The 20,477-nt window shown below is 41.7% G+C and overlaps 1 protein-coding gene across 1 annotated transcript in view; it reads left to right on the top strand.

The window, feature by feature from the left end:
• Positions 1-17,382, top strand: part of LOC138467323 (vomeronasal type-2 receptor 1-like) — a 59,935-nt gene extending 42,553 nt beyond the window's left edge. Inside the window, exons 3-8 of the mRNA XM_069607306.1 lie at positions 219-1,049; positions 3,899-4,129; positions 5,307-5,400; positions 6,454-7,655; positions 16,267-16,390; positions 16,478-17,382. Of these exons, the coding sequence (XP_069463407.1) occupies positions 219-1,049; positions 3,899-4,129; positions 5,307-5,400; positions 6,454-7,655; positions 16,267-16,390; positions 16,478-17,382 (3,387 nt within the window). The remainder of the gene's footprint in view (positions 1-218; positions 1,050-3,898; positions 4,130-5,306; positions 5,401-6,453; positions 7,656-16,266; positions 16,391-16,477) is intronic.
• Positions 17,383-20,477: the final 3,095 nt, after the last annotated feature.

Here is a 20,477-nt window from a genome sequence, read left to right as displayed (position 1 = left end):
GCGACCTCAGACGCCCAACACACGTTTGTGACCCGTGCTTCCGGGGCCACTGCACTTACACTGCAAAGGCACTGAACACACCACCACAAGTGTTTTCGCACCTTGAAACACTTGCCCATAGACGTGTTACAAATGTCATATCATATCATAGCAGGCTGCTATAACAATGTGTCTTTCTCATGTCTATAACAAACACCTGCATTTTATGTTTGTTGCAGATCAGTTATTTTGCTACATCCCCAATCCTCAGTGACCGGAAGCAGTTTCCATCCTTTTTCCGTACTGTACCCAGTGACAGCTACCAGTTCCTTGGTCTAGCCCAGTTCCTTGGACACTTTGGCTGGACTTGGGTGGGCATTCTGGCTACAGACAATGACTATGGCCAAGAAGCAATGAGAACACTAAAACAAGAGTTTGGCAAAATGGGGATCTGTGCTGCGTTTTCAGAGACCGTACCCACAAGCCGGGCAGACAGGGATGCCGCCCATGTTGTTGAAGTGATCAGGAAATCAACGGCCAATGTCATTCTTGTTTTCCTTACTGAAGTGGACATGGTGATTCTATTGGATGAGATGGTGCATCAGGAGGTGGCTGGGAAGACCTGGATTGCCAGTGAGGCCTGGTCAACATCTGCCCTTCTATCTGTGAAGAAGTACTCACGTGTCCTTGCTGGTACTATTGGGTTCACCATACAGAGCGGAGAGATCTTAGGCTTCGAGCAATTCCTTAACAGCCTCCACCCCACCACAGACAAAGATGATATTTTTGTTGGAGAGTTCTGGGAAGAAACTTTTAGCTGCAAACTGGCAGGCCAGAAAGCCAACATCGGATCAATGGAAAAAGGAATGAATGTATGCACAGGAATGGAGAAGCTGTCTGAAGTCCATAGCATGTACAATGACGTAACAAATCCCAGAATTACGTTTGGCGTCTACAATGCAGTGTATGCTATTGCTCTGGCGTTGCAGGCCATGCTTTCCTGCAGATCGGGGGAAGGACCTTTCCTTAATGGTACTTGTGCAGAACCACTGGATTTTCAACCCTGGCAAGTAAGAAAACACATGCTTTGTCTCCTATAAAATAAAGTGATACAGTAGTGTGTATGAGAAGGTATGTAGACTTTGTTATTTCTGTAGCACATTGAGGACGTCCTTTAATGTTGTATAGGGAATGCATTGAAGTCAATTAAACCCATATATCTTTTTATTTATTTATTTTTTCATTTGTAAGAACACGCTTAAGCCACAGGCATCTAGGCGCTAGTTGCAGGAAATTTGCTTAGGAATTAGAGACAAGATGAGGTGAGCGGAGGAAGGAAGCTAGACAAAGAGTCATGTTTTACGTTGTTTTCTGATGGTTTAGCATGAAGACTCTCGGTGCAGGGAGAGCAGTATGGAATTTCAGAGCTTGGCTGCAATGTCTGCAATCCCAGATGTAAACGTTCTATAGCAGGCAGCTCCATCTTAATGAATGAAGTAGGATGGTGACTGTCTGCATGCAACAGAGAATTTGATGCAGTATCTTTTCTGTACAATTCAGATATTAAGATGTTATTCTGGACTTTAAACTTGACATCTAAAAAGGTACATTCCTCTTTACTAGCTGTCATAGTCAATCTAATATTGTGCTCTTTGACATTAGGACAATCAACGCATTCATACATTGCTTGCCATGGTCCGTCCCAGATGATAAATAGGTCATCTATGAAACGGTACCAATAAACACAGGCTTAACATATTGGTCATATTGTTCTGACCAGGCTACTAACAGTATCCCTTATGGAGAGCTACTAAGGGCTAATAGACATTGTTCATTTGACAACACGTTTAAATCAGCAGCTAGATCCATAGGAGGCTATACACATCAAATCATGGATCAGGCCTACCGAAAAACAAAGATTAAAACGAGACAAGAACTCCTGAAACCTAATATCAACAAAATATCCAAACCCTCCACCATCCGATATGTTATGTTATGTTATTTTGCATTTATAAAGTGCCTTATATACCATTGGTATGGTCTGAAGGCGCTGGTAGGTTGAACGCCCTTGGGAACTGAAGTTCAGATCAGTGAGGGAGTAGAGAGAGTGAAAGGTGCGTGTGAGCACCGGGTATGTGTGCAGCTGGTGCGGTATTTTGTGTAATAGCTGCTTCTTAGCAGTAGGTGTGGTGGTTGAGAGACGAGGAGTATGTGTTCGTTCTGGCAGGATTTATCCAGACCGGATGTGGCTGTGTTAGGCCTGAGGAGAACTCCTGGCTGGGGGGTGTGCAACCAGCAGTGTTTACTTAGAATGATGTGGAGTATGCGGCGGATGTTGGTATGAGAACAGTTATACCGAATGGTGTCATAGTATCTCTGTGTTCTAGTTGAGTGGTGGTGTAAAGGAGAGAGTAAGCATGGTAGTGTGATATGATGGGTTATATGGTCTTTCGAACGTTCTCTGCATTCCAAACCATACTATGTACGTCACGCAATTCTATGCGCTCCAGTCCGTTCCATGCACTCCTATCCACTCCATGCACCACAGTCTGTTCCCCACATTCCGGTCCGCTCCACACACTCATGCATTCCAGTCCGCCCTGCGCGCTCGAGTCCGCCCCATGCGCTCCAGTCTGGCCCACGCATGGACTCTTGTCTTCTCCACGCATGCACTCCTGTCAACCCCAGGCACGCACTCCTGTCTGCACCATGCTCTACGCATTCAGCAACCCTACGCAACTCGTCCACTCTACGCAGCACGTCCGTTCGCTCCAGGCACTCCTTCGCTCCAGGCACTCAATATAATGCCCAATCTGCTAAGAAAAGCAGATCTTTAACAAACATTTGGGCATATTGAAAAGTGATAAAGATCTGAGTAAAGTATTGGCTGGTAGTCCTCAAATTACATTTTCCAAAGCACATACAACAATCACATTGGTTGAGTAAACAGAAGCAAAATAATGTTTTTCAACCATGTAAAACATTCTAAATGTGTAATTTGGAGATCATAGGTAATTCAGTGCAATATGGGAACCATAAAATATGGCATATTGACCAAGCAATCACATGTCTTATCAAGTATGTCGTTTATTACATAGATTGCACTCTTAACATGAGATACATAGAATCTACCATAGTGCCTCTTACACTGATGATTTTACAGCGCTATTGGGCTATTACAAATAGCAATACCACCTGCACATGTTCAAGACAAACACAACAGTAATAACTCCTCAATGGGTTTTGGTGCTCTGGCACATGTGAAAGAACATAGATGAAAAAAGGAAATATGGAAAAACGATTGAGATGTTTAGAATCTAGATTTATTATTCAGACGGAAACATTGAAACCTAAGGGCCACAACAGTGATGAGGGGCTAAATGTATTTTTGAGATAATAATGGCATTTTTGAGATAATAATGCCATAGCTATCCCGAGTTTAGTGTTTCTTAACATCTACATGTCTATTATTTCTATCTATGTGGCCATTCAGAATTGCACTAGCAATTACATTTCTTATATGTATTTTAACAGTGAGCCCACTAGGACTGTTCCAACCTCCATTTGGAAGGTAATTAATAACCTGAGGGTTACCGGCAAACCCGTGCCACGGCCCATTGATTTAAGTGTTCATTGATGAGATCAGAGTTCACCTAGGAGGCCTCAGATAATCTCAACCTTTCTTCTCTCTGATACATTGATTACTGTGCAGTTCGGGAATAATAACACCTGTTAATTATAGCTCTACATAATGGAAAACTGTGGTAGCAAAACCTTTACATATATAGTATTAAAGCAGCACGTTAAATCGCTTGGACATTTTCTAAGATGCACATATATGAATGTTACTTTGTGGAATTTAAGTCACGATATTGTCCTCTTATGGCACCCTGTACTTGTTCCTATTTTCGCTTTTTAGCTCCTGCACTATTTTAAGAAGATCCACTTTAAAACTCGCATGGATACTGATGTGTCTTTTGACAGCAATGGCAACCCCCCGGGAAGGTACGATATTGTGAACTGGCAGCTTGATTCAGGAGGAAACATTAGACATTTGAAGGTGGGCAGATACGACATCAGTGCTCCGAAAAATAAGCACCTACTCCTGAATGAGAGTGCCATCCTGTGGGCAGCCAATAAAGAAATGCAGGTATTAAATATGTTCTTTGTTTCTTCTGTTACTTCTCATTCAAAATGTCAACAATAATACATTTTGTTCTAAATAATGTTTTACTTTTTTATTGTTATTGTTTGTGTGATTTATATTTGTTAAATACAACACTACCTTTTTATTTGGACAACCGCTATCCCCTATTGTAATGACAACATATTAGAACAGGGTTGGCCAACTCCAAGCCTTGGGGGGCCGGAAAACATGTTTGATTTTCCAGATACCCCTCATTAATATGTATTTATGTGACAATGCTATTGGGGCAGGGTGTACCTTATGTCAACGCCCCCCCGTCTTGATGAAATGGGCCAAACAAAGAGCTCCACTGAGGCCATTTGTGCTATGTTCACTTGTTTCTGGTGTAGATAAGACCAGAAAAAGGGAAAGAGAAAGATAAAAAGTGTCATAGGTATGTGTGAACCAAAATTTCTCGACTGTGTCCTTCGGTGCTTGCAATGAGGCAAGATTGATGGGGCAATGGTGCAGCAGGTTGTTCGGTGTGTATGGGTTAAGAGAAGGCAGGGAAAAGCAAAGAAGAGCCACAGAGGCAGCAGTGGGGGCAAGGAAGATGGAGTCTGGAGTACACAGGAGCACAGAAGGCCAGAAAGTGAGGACCGGGGGCCGAAACATGTCACCTGGTTGAGGCAGCGAAATACTGCATGGTACATGATCTTGCCCCCACAGATAATTACATATATATTATATATAAATATTCCTTTGTTAAATGTTGGTTAAAAAAAATGTCATCACAAAAAATCTCAATGTATTCAGCTGGTGTGGGAACTGACAACAAGCTTGTCTCCCCTGATGTAATTGTTTTATCTAATTGTTGATTCCTGCTTTGATCTCATATATGTACTCATCAGCTGTGCAGCAGCAGCCAGGGAATTCCACAGGACAATTGTTGTCACCTCCTAAACTTGACAAATTGCATAGGTCTTCCTGCAATACACTGGCTTCTCGCATGATGTCTCTTAACTAACGGTTTTCATTGTAATGCTACATTTTAGCCATGGCCCATTGCTCACTCCCTTTGGCCATGGCCATTGTCCACTGAAATAATTTGCAACAATGTCTGTGGCCCCTATACCGCTTACTAGTATATGACTAGGTGCCACAGGCCATAACGTTCAGCTGTGCCATCTTTTTCACTCAGAAACAGTTTAAATACAAGACTGAGGCCAAGGGTCAGTGTCTTCAACTAGGGTCTGTGGCCACAGCCTACTGCCGCGCCCATATCTCCCTCACAAGTAAATAACCAGCATACTGTTAAGATGTTAAGCAATTACAGAGTAATGATGAAGACAGCATATTTGTTCAATAGTAGTAATGCAACCAGTTTCTATTATGCAGTATGTAAATAGTTCAAGTTATTCATGCATTAGTTCAGGCAAAGTATATATGCAAGTCACCATTGTGACTTCATCTCATTCCAGTATGGTATTCTAGAGATGAAAGGTTCTGAAGGGCAGTTGAGCTTGGTTCTCCGTGGCGGAGCCTGCTGCCGCATGTTTATACTGAATAAACATTTTATTGGATGTTACGTGTGGCGGCGTTTAATTCAACATTGGCGACGAGGATGGCTGAAGGGCCCCGCGAGCGTCGCATATAGTATACTGCGCTATAAATCCTGGATCTTGTTGGCATTTCCCTCCGCGGCGGTGGCAGGCTCGAAAAGAAGGCGGAAGGGAAATTCGGCGCACACACAGCAGAGGCAAGTAAATTACTCAGCGATTTCTGGCAGCCTTAATTTGAATGATTTATGAGCGCATATTCCCGCTGCTTGTCGGCAAGAAAAACGAGCTGGGAGCGTCAGCGAGGCCTAATCTAAAAGTAAACAGGCCATTGTGACGGGCGTCTCCAGGCAACCAGCGCTTGGCTGCCTGATGAAACTTAAGTAAACAAACAGAACCCATCGCGCTGCGGCTAGGAAGCAAATTAAAGGCCATTGTCAGTCTGATTACTGCCTTACACAATTGCTGCGGTTCAGGTTACAGAATCTACACAGACTACCAAAGATACTGCAGTACAGTTAACAAATCGCCTGCAGCAAGATAGAATTCTGAGCAATTTCTCACTTTCTACAACTTGCACTTGACTTATATTACTGACATCAGGTAGTAAGGCCACCATGGCCACATCAATTCCACCCCCCAGGTCATTTTTGGAGGAGCCTGGTCGGCCTTTCCTCACATGGGACAAATGGAAGGACGCTTTTGAAAATTATTTAATTGCTATAGGAGGTGACAGGTTTTCCCCAGCACGAAAAAAAGCTCTGTTAATACACAACCTGGGGGTTGAAGGACGCAGAATTCTGGATGGATTAGCTGGTAGTCTAACATTGGATGATGATGATGCAGATGTTTATGACCAAACTGTGAAGAAGTTACGGGATCATTTTGAACCGCGAAAAAACATAAGCTTTGAAAGGCACAAGTTTTTCCAAAGAGCGCAAGAACAGAATGAATCAGTGGAGTCATATGTTGCGTGTCTCAGGTCACTGAGTTACTCGTGCGAATTCGAACAGTTGGCAGATTCTTTGATAAGGGATCAACTACTTAGATGCACTAATAACCTGAAGATTCAAGAAAAGCTCCTAGCGAGGGACATGAAGTTGGATGAGGCGCTGGATATGGCAAGAAGTATTGAGCGAACGTCTCATTATGTGAAAGAACTTAAAGATGATAAACAAATGGCTACGGCCATGTCAGTTTGCTCAGTTGACCAGAAGAAGAGAAGTAACTCTCTCACACCAAGAAGAGGGAACTGGAGTGCGAAGGGTTCCTGTTTCAGGTGTGGAAATTTTAGACATAGTGCAAACTTTCCATCATGTCCGGCCAGGTACGCGGAATGTTTCAGGTGCAAAGGAAAAGGACATTTCGCCAATCTCTGCAAAGCTAGCTCAGTAAACCTGATAGAATCAACGGTGGACACAAGGTCTAACCATGAAGAGGAAGTCAAGAGAAATTATAACATTCAAGAGATCTCGGCTAATCAGGAACCAAATACAAAGTTTGTATTTGAGATATCCACCATTCAAGGTGATGGAAATGGACCAAGCGATATATTCCAAGTGGATGGATGTGACGTAGAGATGAAGGTTGACACATGTTCTCCGTGGACAATAGTATCCAGAGACACACTAGTAAACATATTAAAGAAAGAAGAGAAATTGATTAGATCCACGAATGTCAAAGCATGTGGTTATGCAGAATCAGCCATTGACATTATGGGGGAGTTTCCAGCCAAGATCGTCTACAAAGGAAAGGTTTGTCAAGCCAACATAATTGTGTCCAGGAGAGGCTCGTCCTTACTAGGATGGGAGGAGCAAAAGAATCTTGGTGTGAGGGTTCAAGCTAGTGCATCTAATCCCATATCCATAGCGGAAGTAGGAGACATTTGGTCAAGGAATTTTCCTGAAGTATTTTCGGAGGAACTTGGGAAACTAAAAAACTTTGAACATCACATCAAACTCAAAAAAGGGGCACAACCTATTCAACACAAGGTGAGGCAAGTTCCATTGAGAATGAAGGGTTAATTAACTGGAGAACTCAAGGACTTGATGAGAAAAGGTGTGATAGAACCAGTAGTTGCCACGGAGTGGTTATCACCAATTGTGTTGGTGGCCAAGTCGAATGGAAATTTAAGGCTGTGTGTCGACCTGCGCAGTCTCAACCAAAAAATTTTTTTGAAAAGCATCCTCTTCCCAACATTCCTGAGACATTGTCCACTTTAGGTGAACCAAAGTTTTTTTCCATTATAGACCTTTCAGCAGCGTATCATCAAGTTCCGTTATCAGAGAGTTCGCAGCATCTTACGGCATTCATCACTCCAGATGGCATTTTCCAATTCAAAAGAATGCCATTTGGATTAGCTTCTGCGGCTTCTGTGTTTCAAAGGATTATGGAAGAGGTACTTAGGGGTTTAAAAAGTGTGACAGTATTCCAGGATGATATTCTAGTGTTTGCTGACACGGAAGCAGAACATGATGATCATCTCAGAGCTGTGTTGAATAGACTCAAGAGAGCTGGTCTAACTGTACAGAGGAGTAAATGTAGAATTGCTGTTCAGGAAGTAGACTATCTGGGTCATAGAATATCAAAAGATGGTATTTCTCCTAAGAAATGGCTGGTGGATAGTATAAGTAAGGCGCCCCAACCTTGTGACAAAGATCAGTTAAGGTCGTTTATGGGATTAGCAGAGTACTATCATAATTTTGTTAACAATTTTGCCACCATTTCCACACCGTTGAGAGAATTACTTAAGAAGAATGTAAGATTTGAATGGTCAAGTGAGTGTCAGGCAGCTTTTGAGAGAATCAAGGAGAGTATCATTGGAGCTCCTTCCCTAGGAGGATTTGTGGTGGGAAGGAAGACAATCTTAGAAGTGGATGCAAGCAACCAAGGTTTGGGAGCGGTGTTGACACAATATAACTCTGATAAAGTAGAACACATAATAGCATTTGCATCAAGACCACTGAGGGGAGCTGAGATCAATTACTCAGCTTTGGCTGTGTTTTGGGCTGTTGCTCATTTTAAATTCTTCTTGTGGGGGCAAACATTTCTGGCCAAAACTGATCACAAGCCCTTAGTTCAATTACTGGGTGGTGTTGAATGGTCTAAAAGCTCGCCCAGAGTGTCAAGGTGGATGGTGGACTTGTTAGCCTATGACTTTAAGATTGTGCATGTGGCAGGCAAAAACAATATAGTTGCGGATTGCTTATCTAGACTACCAGTGGAGGAGAAAGAGGTTGAGGGAGTGCATTATGAGCAGAGGGTGGTAATTGCTGAAGTGGAAAATAATGCCATAAGCAAGGAAGAGTGGGAGTCTGCTAGCAAAGAAGACATTGTATTGCAACAGGTCAAGTGTTGGACCAAGACAGGGTGGCCTCGCAAGACAGAGGTGGAAAAAAGTTTTGAATGCTATTATAATATAAAGGATGAACTCAGCATATCAGAAGATGGGATTCATCTTAGAAAAGGTTTGAAGGTCATACCACCTGGTGGTATCAGGCCTACGCTGGTAAGTTTAGCTCATCAAGGACATTTGGGTATGGCTGGCACAAAGAGACAGATTAGAGAGTCCTATTGGTGGCCGGGAATGGATGGGGAAGTTGACAGGTGTGTTAGAGATTGTTATGATTGTATAAGGAGTGATAAAGCCAAGGTTGTAAGAGTTGCACCCATGAAACCAGTAAGTGTTCCCACTGAGCCTTGGAAGAAGGTGGCGGTAGACTTAATAGGCCCTTTACAAGACTTGGGGGAGGACCTCAAATACCTAATAGTTATGGTAGATTATCACACTAAGTGGATTGAGTACAGGGCTATTAGAGAAGCTACAACAGAACAGATGATTGCATTCTTTGAAGATATCTTTTACAAGGAAGGCTTTCCAACAGAATTGATATCGGACAATGGTGTCCAATTCACTTCATGTAAGATGATGGAGTTTTTCAGGAAGTATGGTATAAGACATTATAGAACGGCCCTTTATCACCCTAGGGCTAATGGACTTGTAGAAAGAGCGAACAGGTTTATAAAGGGAGGGTTACAACTGGCCATGGCTGCAAGGTTAGATTGGAAGAAACTTCTAAGAGAAATGATTTGGGGCTATTGTATCACACCGCATACTGTAACCAAGATATCTCCCTTTATGTCTCTTAAAGGGAGGCAACCGGGCTCTCAATTGTGTCCAGGGTGGTTGAATTTGGATAAGTCAGTCAACATTGATAGAAGTAAGATTGTGACATTAATCAAGGAGGCTCAAAATGGTTATGAAAACAGGTTCAATTCTGACAAGAAATGTAAGAGGTTGGATGTGAAGGAAGGTGAGTGGGTGTATATAAGGAATCCCAGACTGTCACCTAAGTGCACTGTTAGCAAGTTCTTAGGGCCAAAAAGAATAGCTAAGGTAAGAAACAATGTGGTGATTTTAGAAGGAGGGGAATGTTGGTCAATGTCAAGTTTAGTAAAGAGTAATTTCAACGAAGATCTTCCAGAGTGTGAGAGTCAAGATTGTATTATAGAAAGAACACAGGATTCAGGGAACAGCAGTGTTGAGCCAGAGAATAGTGATGAAGGTACAAGGAGAACAAGGAGCAAACCTTCATGGTTAAGAGATTATGTTGAGTAAAACTTTGGTTTGAAGGAGGGAGATGTGTTAAGATGTTAAGCAATTACAGAGTAATGATGAAGACAGCATATTTGTTCAATAGTAGTAATGCAACCAGTTTCTATTATGCAGTATGTAAATAGTTCAAGTTATTCATGCATTAGTTCAGGCAAAGTATATATGCAAGTCACCATTGTGACTTCATCTCATTCCAGTATGGTATTCTAGAGATGAAAGGTTCTGAAGGGCAGTTGAGCTTGGTTCTCCGTGGCGGAGCCTGCTGCCGCATGTTTATACTGAATAAACATTTTATTGGATGTTACGTGTGGCGGCGTTTAATTCAACACATACCTATTATTATTATTATTATTATTATTATTATTATTATTATTATTATTAATATTACAATGATTGTATTTATTGAGCAAAGACCTTGCTTTGGGAAGCAACAGTGCCCTTTTAAATCACAGGGTGAAGAACACAGTGAGTGGAGCAGAGAAGCACAGTAGTGGGGAGCAAACAACAGGGGAGTAGGAGGGTGGCAAATTTGGCAGCAGGGGAACTACAAGCAACCAGGGGAGGAAACAATTGTGTGCAGATCATCCAGTCTCAGGAATGATGGGGAGTGGAGGGTGTGTGATCCTGCGCGTTAGCGAGGATCAGTTCCATAAAGAGGAGGGTCTTGAGCTCCTGTCTGGATTGAGGGGCCAAGTCTGGTAAACAGTACATAAAGTGAATTTTGCAACAAGATATAGAAACACATCAATCATTTGAGTTAAGGACTCACTTTCACACTATTATTCACTGGTTCACGTTCCACATTGTTTTCATTCGGATAGTGTAATTGTAGGTTTTACATACAGATGTTATACATTTAAGAACCACTGTAGGGAAATACATACATATACCGTTTCCGCATCATACATCAAACCTTCATTATTGGGTTTATGTAGTGTTTTCAAGCAGCATGACCTTTAGGCACTAATACTAGCTTTATTCATATCAATGCAAGTTTATCCTATCACAATCTAACCCTTAAATCCAGATCTGTGACAGGACATCTGTAGGGTTCAGAAAACACAATTCTAGCACAAACTCCAATGTAGCGGATGGTGGATGGAGCAGGACCACTCAGGCTTGTGACCCCCTATAAGGTGCGGTATATTTCATCTAAAGCCATCCAAGGTCTCAAACCCTAACTTGGAAAATGCTTTCATCACCCTTATAAGGTTTACAGAAACAGGTTGTGAAATTAAACAGTTGTCTGTTAGAATTGATTCAGCAAAGTTTGAAGATGATCAGGGCAAATCAACTGAAGCTCACCAACAGAGATGAAGAAGAAATCAGAACACATGCGGGCCACATGGTCAGTGAGAACTGTAATGCACTTTCTAAACCCAAGAGGACATGGAACACCCTTGAGGAGAAGCTCCGTATTTAATCAATTTGGAGAAGGTGCTGAGTACAACCTTCAGAGGCAATTATGGGGCACCAAGGGAAAAGCCCACACCAACACATGACATAAACCCTTTGCAACCCCAATCAATCACAAAGAGTGATGCGCATGCACAGATCAGGAAGTAACCATAAAAGTGGGTGGCAAAGCCCAGCACAGGGGGCAGCATACAGGGAGCACAATGGCATGTTTCATACCACTCTCTGTAGTGACAGTAAGAAAGCCACTTGCAACACGTTGACAATTTATCTGAAGAAACTGCTTGCTACCGGGGCTCTGTTATAGGTCTTGGAAGAGAACCGGATGCTTAGAAAGCATAGGTATAGGAAGGGTCGCAACAAAACTATTGCTGGGTGAGAGACAGGGTTAGGAGAGACCTGACCAAAAAACAACTGAGATTCTACGAAAGCAGAAGATGACAAACAACATGAAGAATTAACAGCTAAGAAACCAGAGTTATTGGAACGATGTGCACATGTAATTCTGAAAATAAAGTACCTGAGAGAGAACTGTCTCTGCTGCAAGAGATGCTTGTGGCACACCTGAACAAACTGGGACACATAGAGGGTGCCAAGGAGCCTACATAAGAAGCTTAGTTATCCAGATGCTTGACAGATTTCCCAATGTGCATCATGAAAGCCGGACGACCAGAGGAGAGTTTACATTATGAATAACCCTTTATGTTGTGAATAGGATAGGGCAGGACTTTAGGATTAGGATTTGTGAACATGTTTGTTGGCCAAGCATTTGAACATATGCATTTTAGCTTAGGGTAGCAGGGAGGCTAAGGACTTATAAAGAATAGGTTGAAGAACATTGTGTTTGCCCCTCCTTTCTACATTGATCTGCTGATTAAGGAGTCACAGGAGGGGACACTGACCCTTCAGGATAGGTTAAACACGTTATGTTTGGAAAATGCCACTGAAGGTGTTGAATACACCAGGAAGTATCTACTTTGTCATTCCTCATTCCTGACGTAGCTTTCTCTATGAACTTCCTAATTTTTTGTAGAAGTCATATAGGCATTTGGTCCAATCCCGTATGTGGTATCACTCAAAATAAAAACATTGCTAAACCACATTGTGTTGCATCACTTGTATTGTTTGTTCGACCTTCCTAAAACCCATCCATAAAGACTCCCTTCAGTAACTGTGGACTGGTGTGGTGATAAAGAACACTGTTAAACTCAACATTTCTTCAGCAGAGCATCACTGATCCCAGATATATTGGGCTTGAATGCCTTTGGCACAGAAACAAGAAGCCCTTGTTTTATTATGTCAGGCTACCTAAGTTTTGTTCGGCTAACACCCATATCCCACTGCTTAGTTGATCAACATTCCTTCCATCTTGTTTCAGTCCAATGAGAGCGCCATATGGATCACTAAAAGAATTAACTTTCTGGAGATCCATATTCACAGAACCTCTAGTATTTAAATCTGGATTAAAATGCTCCAACACCACTTCTTTTTCTCCTTTTCCCCTTACGCATTCTCACCAATCATCTGTCATTGTCACCATGCAATGTTCATGCTCTCTTCGCATGCAGAAAGTATCAAAACCAATGTGAACCACAATTCAGTTGTTTTTTGTGTGAGTACTTATTACCTTCCTTCTTTTTACATTTGATTGAATTGTACTGGGTGGTAGTTTTACCCTTATGTGTCTTCAGTGGCTTCTACTGGCTGCTGGAACACATTGAACTTTATTTGTTTATCGTTCCATCATTGTAAGATGACCAACAGAAATTGATGTTCACCCTGGCTACTGTTGCCTGCTCTATCTGTCATATGAGTTGGTTGGTCCTTCATAAATTGAAGACAGTGGGAATGGTAGAATTGTCAACATTGCCACTATCAAAACGCTGTTGTTTTGGTGTAAAACCTGGTGTTCGCCCAAGCGTGATACATTTAGAGAAGTATTGACTTAATTACTCTCCCTTTCAGGAGCAATGTCACTGTCTTGGCTTGGTTATGCAAAGTAGATGTTGGAATCAATGGATCTTGGCTATATATGGCTAAAAAATCCCTCTATTAATGTAGGGAGTAAGGCTACGATTAAAGAAGTGTACAACTCCTGGTGCTTGAGAAGACAGACTTTGGACAGGTGCTCAGGTCTTTTAATAAAATACTATTTGGACTGTATGTCTTTCATGAATTTGAGAATGATCTGAAGTGAGATACACCACACCTCAATGAGAGTTTATATGTTAAATATTTGCAAGTATTTTTCCTCTATTTAGTTTTACTTCTCGTCGGAAAGCGTATGGACAATTTCATATTTGTTGTAGGGTTTGTGCTGAAGTGGTTTAAGATGTATTTATTCTTCTGTCCTCTCTACACAAATTAAAAAAAACACACAAGAGAAGCCCATGGTTGAAAGACCTGGAGTTTCGAACAATCAAGGATGATTTATCACACACCAGATCAACACTTATAGCGACTGTACACCTTTGCATGAGGACATACTTGGGCTATGACCAGATCTACTTAGAATTGGCACCATTTGTGAGAAGAAATGATAATCATCAATGTTTGAGGCACAGGGAAACAGGAGTAGTTTTGGTGAACTGCACAGTAGGATAGACCACCATATTGGCATATCTACAATTACCTTTTTGTAGTGACTATTGCACATGCCAAAACACATTGCCTTTCACCCGTGATAATACACCCTGTGCCCAAGATGTAAATGATGTACTGACCATAATTCCAACATATTTCTTGTTGAGCTTATTGTGTTCCCGGATTGTCGGTTGGCTTTCCAGAAGCATAACTACATCTGTGTGTCTTCTACGAATAATGACCTTGCATGTGGGATATGTCAGATATATGGTCTGTGGCACTAAACCAAACCTTTTTGTCAACTTCGAGTATTGCACGAGTTAACAACCCCGTCTTTGTTCTCCTGAAAGTCTCTAAGGCTCTCAACACTACAGAATTAAGTACATTCAAAAAACCTTCTGCCCCACTTTATAACTCCAAAATGAAATACAAATCAGGAAAACATATTAACTACTGCGAAAGGAAACATGGTTATCGGAGATCCATTGCCAAGAAAACATCTCAAATTCTACCTATGGTAGAAGCCAGTAATAGATGGTCAGCGCTAAAGCAAAATTTGGTAGGGGAAAATTCATGACCCCAAGAAAAACTGTTCTCTGTTACAGATCTATGAGCAAATGGAAAGATTTCTCAAGCAGTCAGAGCTTAAAATGCATATATATGGCACCACACTTAATAGGTGTGAAACAAACAACCACATGCAAACCCCTAGTACAAAATATAATTTAGTATCACTTGTTGTTAACCAAACACAGCATCCAAAGTGATCCCCCACTTTGTCTCACGTGTCTCCCGCTTCAGGCCATTGTTTGAAAGTAGTAGAGCACTCCTTAGGAATCATCAGTGAATGGCACTTTTTTTGTCTACTTCAAACGCATAGGCTTTCAGAAGCAGTTAAGGGTAAGGGGGGCTCTGAACTGCAGCAGATTCTTATTCTGCACATTGGACTTCCTTTATCTGGGTTTCCCTATCACATTTCGGATCAAAGGAGAGTTCACTTCCATTGCATGTAATTGAGCCTTGTTTGGGTCTTGGATAGCAGTCTGGCTTGACCTGCAACATTTTAAACCTGATCATTGCCATGCAAGGGATTGTCCCTTTTGCTGTCAATGAGTTGTCGTATGTGGGACCTAACCACCTACATTTCCTTCAAAGTATAATTGTTGTCAAACAGAGAATAGAAGAAGGTCTCATGGAGGATTCAATAACCCATTTTCCATCCCCTCTGGCAGGCTGAGGATGAGGACATTGTTTATTTTGGATCTATCCTCCAAGTAAATGAGTTTTGCTGCCTGTTTTCTATCACATAATGTGGCTTAGCCATGACCACCTTTTATTTTTGTTTCTCTCTGTATCCTCCAATGGCAAAACCATCAGTTCCACACCAATAGATCTGACTGGCAGTTTATTACCATCTTGTCAGACCTGAAACATTAACTGTGCATCAATGAATATCTTTTGCCATACACGTAAGGCCGATTGTTTCACAGCACCCTATTATTGGTGAGGTGCCTTTCTCGTTGAGTTGCTATGTTAATGTCGCAATCACCTTATCCAGCGCTAGGAAGCGGTGTATGGTGGCAGTGTGCTTTACAAATGAAGATAACATACCATTTTATACACACTTGCAGGAGGAAAGGTACACCCATTGGCTCAGATGGAGTCAGAAACAGCCCTCAAACACAGTCACGTGCAACAGGTTAGCTCAGTTGATGTATTGATCTTATGACACTCTCAGACAGTCTATAATTATTGAGTTATATCTTGAAAACATAGTTATGCCCAAATGCTTTCTTATTCAAGGCAACACTATTTTCTTAAAATTAAATTAGTATAACATTTGCTGTCCTAAAAGTTGTTTTCACACAGGCTGGTACTGGGTTATTTTTCTTTATTACAATTAAATAAATCATTTAGTATCACTTACAATATTTATTTGGAAAATATATATATATACTTGAACATATATTTATCTGTTCTTGTTCTAGGTACCGGCCTCAGTGTGCAGTCCTAGCTGCTCATCTGGCTATAGAAAGTCTGCTGTACCTGAAGCTCCTGCCTGCTGCTACATGTGTGTACCATGTGCTCCAGGAGAGGTTTCTAATCAGACGGGTGAGTATCAGTATCCACTGCACCAGCCCTACATACGATAATAACATAGAACATATTAACAACATGCTTGTGGGTTTCCTTCTTCAGATTCTTCAGAGTGCTTTATTTGCCCATGGGACCAGTGGCCCAATGCCCACCAAGATGCGTGCATCTTCAAATCCGAAGAGTTCCTCTCATACCAGGACACACTGGGTGCCACGCTGGCTTCAATCAGTATGTGTTTGTCATTGTGTCCATGCTGCATCCTGGCACTTTTAATTCAACACAGAAACACGCCCATTGTGAGAGCAAGCAACCGCTCGCTGAGCTACCTGCTTCTGTTCTCCCTCACGCTGTGCTTTCTTTCATCATTGGCTTTCATCGGTTACCCGACTCAACAGAAATGCCTTCTTCGTCAGGGCGCCTTTGGAGTCATTTTTGCTTTGTGTATCTCTTGCATCTTTTCCAAAACCGTCATGGTGGTCATTGCCTTCAAGGCCACAAAACCTAACAGTGACATGAGGCGATGGGTTGGGCCACAGCTGTCTTACATGATCGTCAGTGTCTGCACACTCACCCAGGTTCTTCTGTGTGCGTGTTGGTTGATTGGTTCCCCACCCTTTTCAGAGTATAACGCGTATGCGAAACCTGGAACGATAATAGTGGAATGCAACGAGGGATCGCCCATTGCTTTCTGGTGCATGCTGGGATACCTGGGACTTCTAGCTGCGGTCAGTTTCCTTATTGCCTTCCTAGCCAGGAAACTTCCTGATAGCTTCAACGAGGCTAAATATATCACCTTCAGCATGCTGGCCTTCCTCAGCGTCTGGCTCGCCTTTATTCCTGCTTACCTCAGCACTCGGGGCAAGTACATGGCGGCCATGGAGACCTTCAGCATCCTCTCATCAGCCGCTGCGTTGCTTTCATGCATATTCTTTCCAAAATGCTACAGCATCCTATTAAGACCGGAAACGAACACAAGAAAACATCTGTTGGGCAGAAAAAATGACTAGAGTGACCATGGCAACAACAGAGTAACATGGTATAAATACATTATCATCCTATAGTAATCTGACAAATGTAAAAGATACAAAGCAGGCTGCAGTTGTTCTTTCAAAATATGTCAAATATATAAAATACTCTACAATTAAGAACAAGATCTGACTCCGTTTTTAAGAAATACAATGTAATTATTTAAAATAAATAGCTACATGCATTAAATACTTAAAAACAAGGCTTGCAGGGCATGTTTCCATTGAAAACATGGCAGGAACAAATACAAGATGAGCAACTCTCATCTAGACTCTACAATGTACGTTAATGTGTGCAGTGGAGGAACTTGGCTACTGTTGCTAAATCGATTATGCCAATCAGATCAAAGAAACCATGCTCTGTTTAGATAATCATCCACTTTTTTAGAACCATGTTGCGATGTGTTTGTGCAAGTTGGCATCACAATGTCTCTGAGTAGCTTCATTTCAGTGATGTCAAGATGTACTTCCACTGCCTGTATGAGCACAATGGCGTCTGTGAGCTGGAATGTTGGTGAATATGTAATATGACGTGATAAAATATATGTCCTTCTAATGGCCTCTGGAGACTGCTCACGTTTGCCTTTACCAGCACCCGCTCTCTAATACTGTCCATCACACCCACTATTTCAATGGGGTGCTTAAATTGCAGCAAAGACTATGAAATGCTTGGCGAGGGCAAGGGCCTGCGATCTACTATTCCTACATTCATGGGAGTGGGTGGACCTTTTGGTGGTTGCAGTTTCTATGTAGATAGACATAGGGATTGGTCCCTGTGCACCGGCCAGTTTAGTGTTTCTCATGCAGCAGAACCCAAAGTCATCTTCCCAGCTTGAATTGAACGTAAGTGTTATTGTGTGGCTGCAGTTGGCATGTTGCTCACTGTATGGTGTGCATGTTAAGAAAAATCTGACGTGGGTGGATCACCTTTACGGCTAGTGCTGTAAAGAGCAAGTATCAGCTAGAAGATATCATCAAGGAACATGAGTGTGGGATAGGATATACAGGTGGAAGTGAGGTGTTCGTCTTGGGTAAATGTTTATTGCCCCACCAGACTCCACAGACAGCTTGTATTAACAGTACCCTTTCTCGCTCCAACTTTCTATTGCTCCCGGACTCTCTTTCTTCCTCTCTATATTTCAAAGATATTTGCAAACATTTTGCAGCATTTGTGGTGAAGGGCTGCTTGGGAACTTCGCTCAATGTCAGGAGGGTAAGCAGCAGTTATTTTTGCGTTTATTGACCTAAACGCAGCTTTTGATTCAGTGAGTCGCCTTCTATTACTGAAAAAGCTTGAAAGAGATAATTGTCCATCTATGCTGTTCGATATAATTCCCTCCCTACATTATGCAACATTTGTTCGGATTCAAATTACTTTGGATGGCCTTTTCTCAGAAAAAATCCCCACACATCGGGGACTAAAGCTTACAGCGTCTTCTAGATACGTTCCAAGAATATGTACATCTTAATGAACTATCCATCAACCCCACCAAAACTCAGATCGTACAATATTCACCCAAACGTTCTGGGCCCTTGTCATTTGTCTGGACTATTGGTCTTACTCCAATTGGTGTGGTACCAAATTATTGTTACCTGGGAATAATCTTTGAAGGACAGTGGAGAGCACATGGCCAGCTCGAGAGGGTGGAGTCCAAGTTAGTCTCAGCCATTTCACAGGCCTGCATCATTATGCATAAATATGGCAAGTTTTCGATTCTACCTGCATGGCATTTTTGGACCAAAAAAATCGTCCCTATACTACTATACGGCCTAGAAACTATCCCTACTGATTCCCCATTTAAATGTAATCAGTGGGAAGCAAAATGTTGGCGTTCAGCATTACATCTCCCTCAATGTACACCAATCCCATGGATGAGATATGAGCTTGGACTACTCTCTCTTGAAGCACACTACTGCTGGCGCTTGTGCTCTCTTTTTGGGAAAGGTCTGCTGTCCATCAATAAACATTTTACACAAAACTCTCTCGCAGTATCTTTTTTTCAGCAAAGCAGTCAGATACATTACCAACTGGTTAGACAAAGTATATTCGACACTGGCTAAAGCGGATATCACTATCGACCTGCTGTTGTTTAATCCTGATAAAGCTAAATCAAAAATGTATCAAATTGACTGGATGAACACCTGTGAGGTATGTTTAATGTATCGCGATGGTGACACTGTACGCTTCCCTCTGAAAAAAATAAGTATTCTGCCACCGTATCTGATTCGCTCGCCCTCACCAAAATATCAGTATGGAATACTTTGTCTTCACTTCAACCTGTGGGTAACACTGGATATAAAGGCAAGACGTCGTGTTGTGAGCGTTGAACAAAATGTATGCCGTTTCTGTAAAGTCATCAGTATTCGTGAGACCCTTGTCCATCTGATTATGGAGTGCACGCAGCTAAGTTCTAAAAGACAAACTGCCTTTACAACACACTGTCAATATTTGGGAAATATATCCCAGTTTGATTGCTGGGCAGTAATGTTGGGGGTCTCAATATGGAGGAACATAAAACAAACGTAGACTTAACATCACAGTGTAGTATGAGTATCGATCAGTAGAAGTAAACCTATATGCTGTCAATATGGGGCAAACACACAACTGACCATCTTTCCCTATTAGGTTGCATTTTTGGGCTTATGAAGATAATGCCTCGCTGTTCATTAAACATGTTCTGATTCAAATGAATTGACAGTCAATGTGAATCCTATTTTAGAATGTTATTCAATTAAGCAATCAAGCAACACATTTTTAACAAAATGTGCTTTCTCTGTTTTTCTGAAATTATATTTGTATGTTATGTTTTGTATTTATTTTTGGAAGGTTGATTGAATTCAACCATATCAAATAAAAAAAATAAAAAAACTTCCCTCATTTCTTACCACCAATGTATTCTAGGAGGCATATTGAAAGGGGTAGGCGTGAACATTGTATTGGTGGGTTTTGGAACTGGCTTTCGCATTACAGAATGTTTTTGTAGAACTAGTTAGGTCATCATTTCTGGTACAGCAGTTATTCAGCAGATATCCTTTGCAGTGGGGAGGCTAGCAGCATGATGTAGTGTTTATGATGC

The sequence above is a fragment of the Ambystoma mexicanum genome, chromosome 1p (assembly GCF_040938575.1).
Source record: "Ambystoma mexicanum isolate Mex_15411 chromosome 1p, UKY_AmexF1_1, whole genome shotgun sequence".
Lineage (NCBI taxonomy): Eukaryota > Metazoa > Chordata > Amphibia > Caudata > Ambystomatidae > Ambystoma > Ambystoma mexicanum.
Note: the sequence above shows the minus strand (reverse complement) of the source record. Positions and strands in the feature narration are given on the sequence as shown.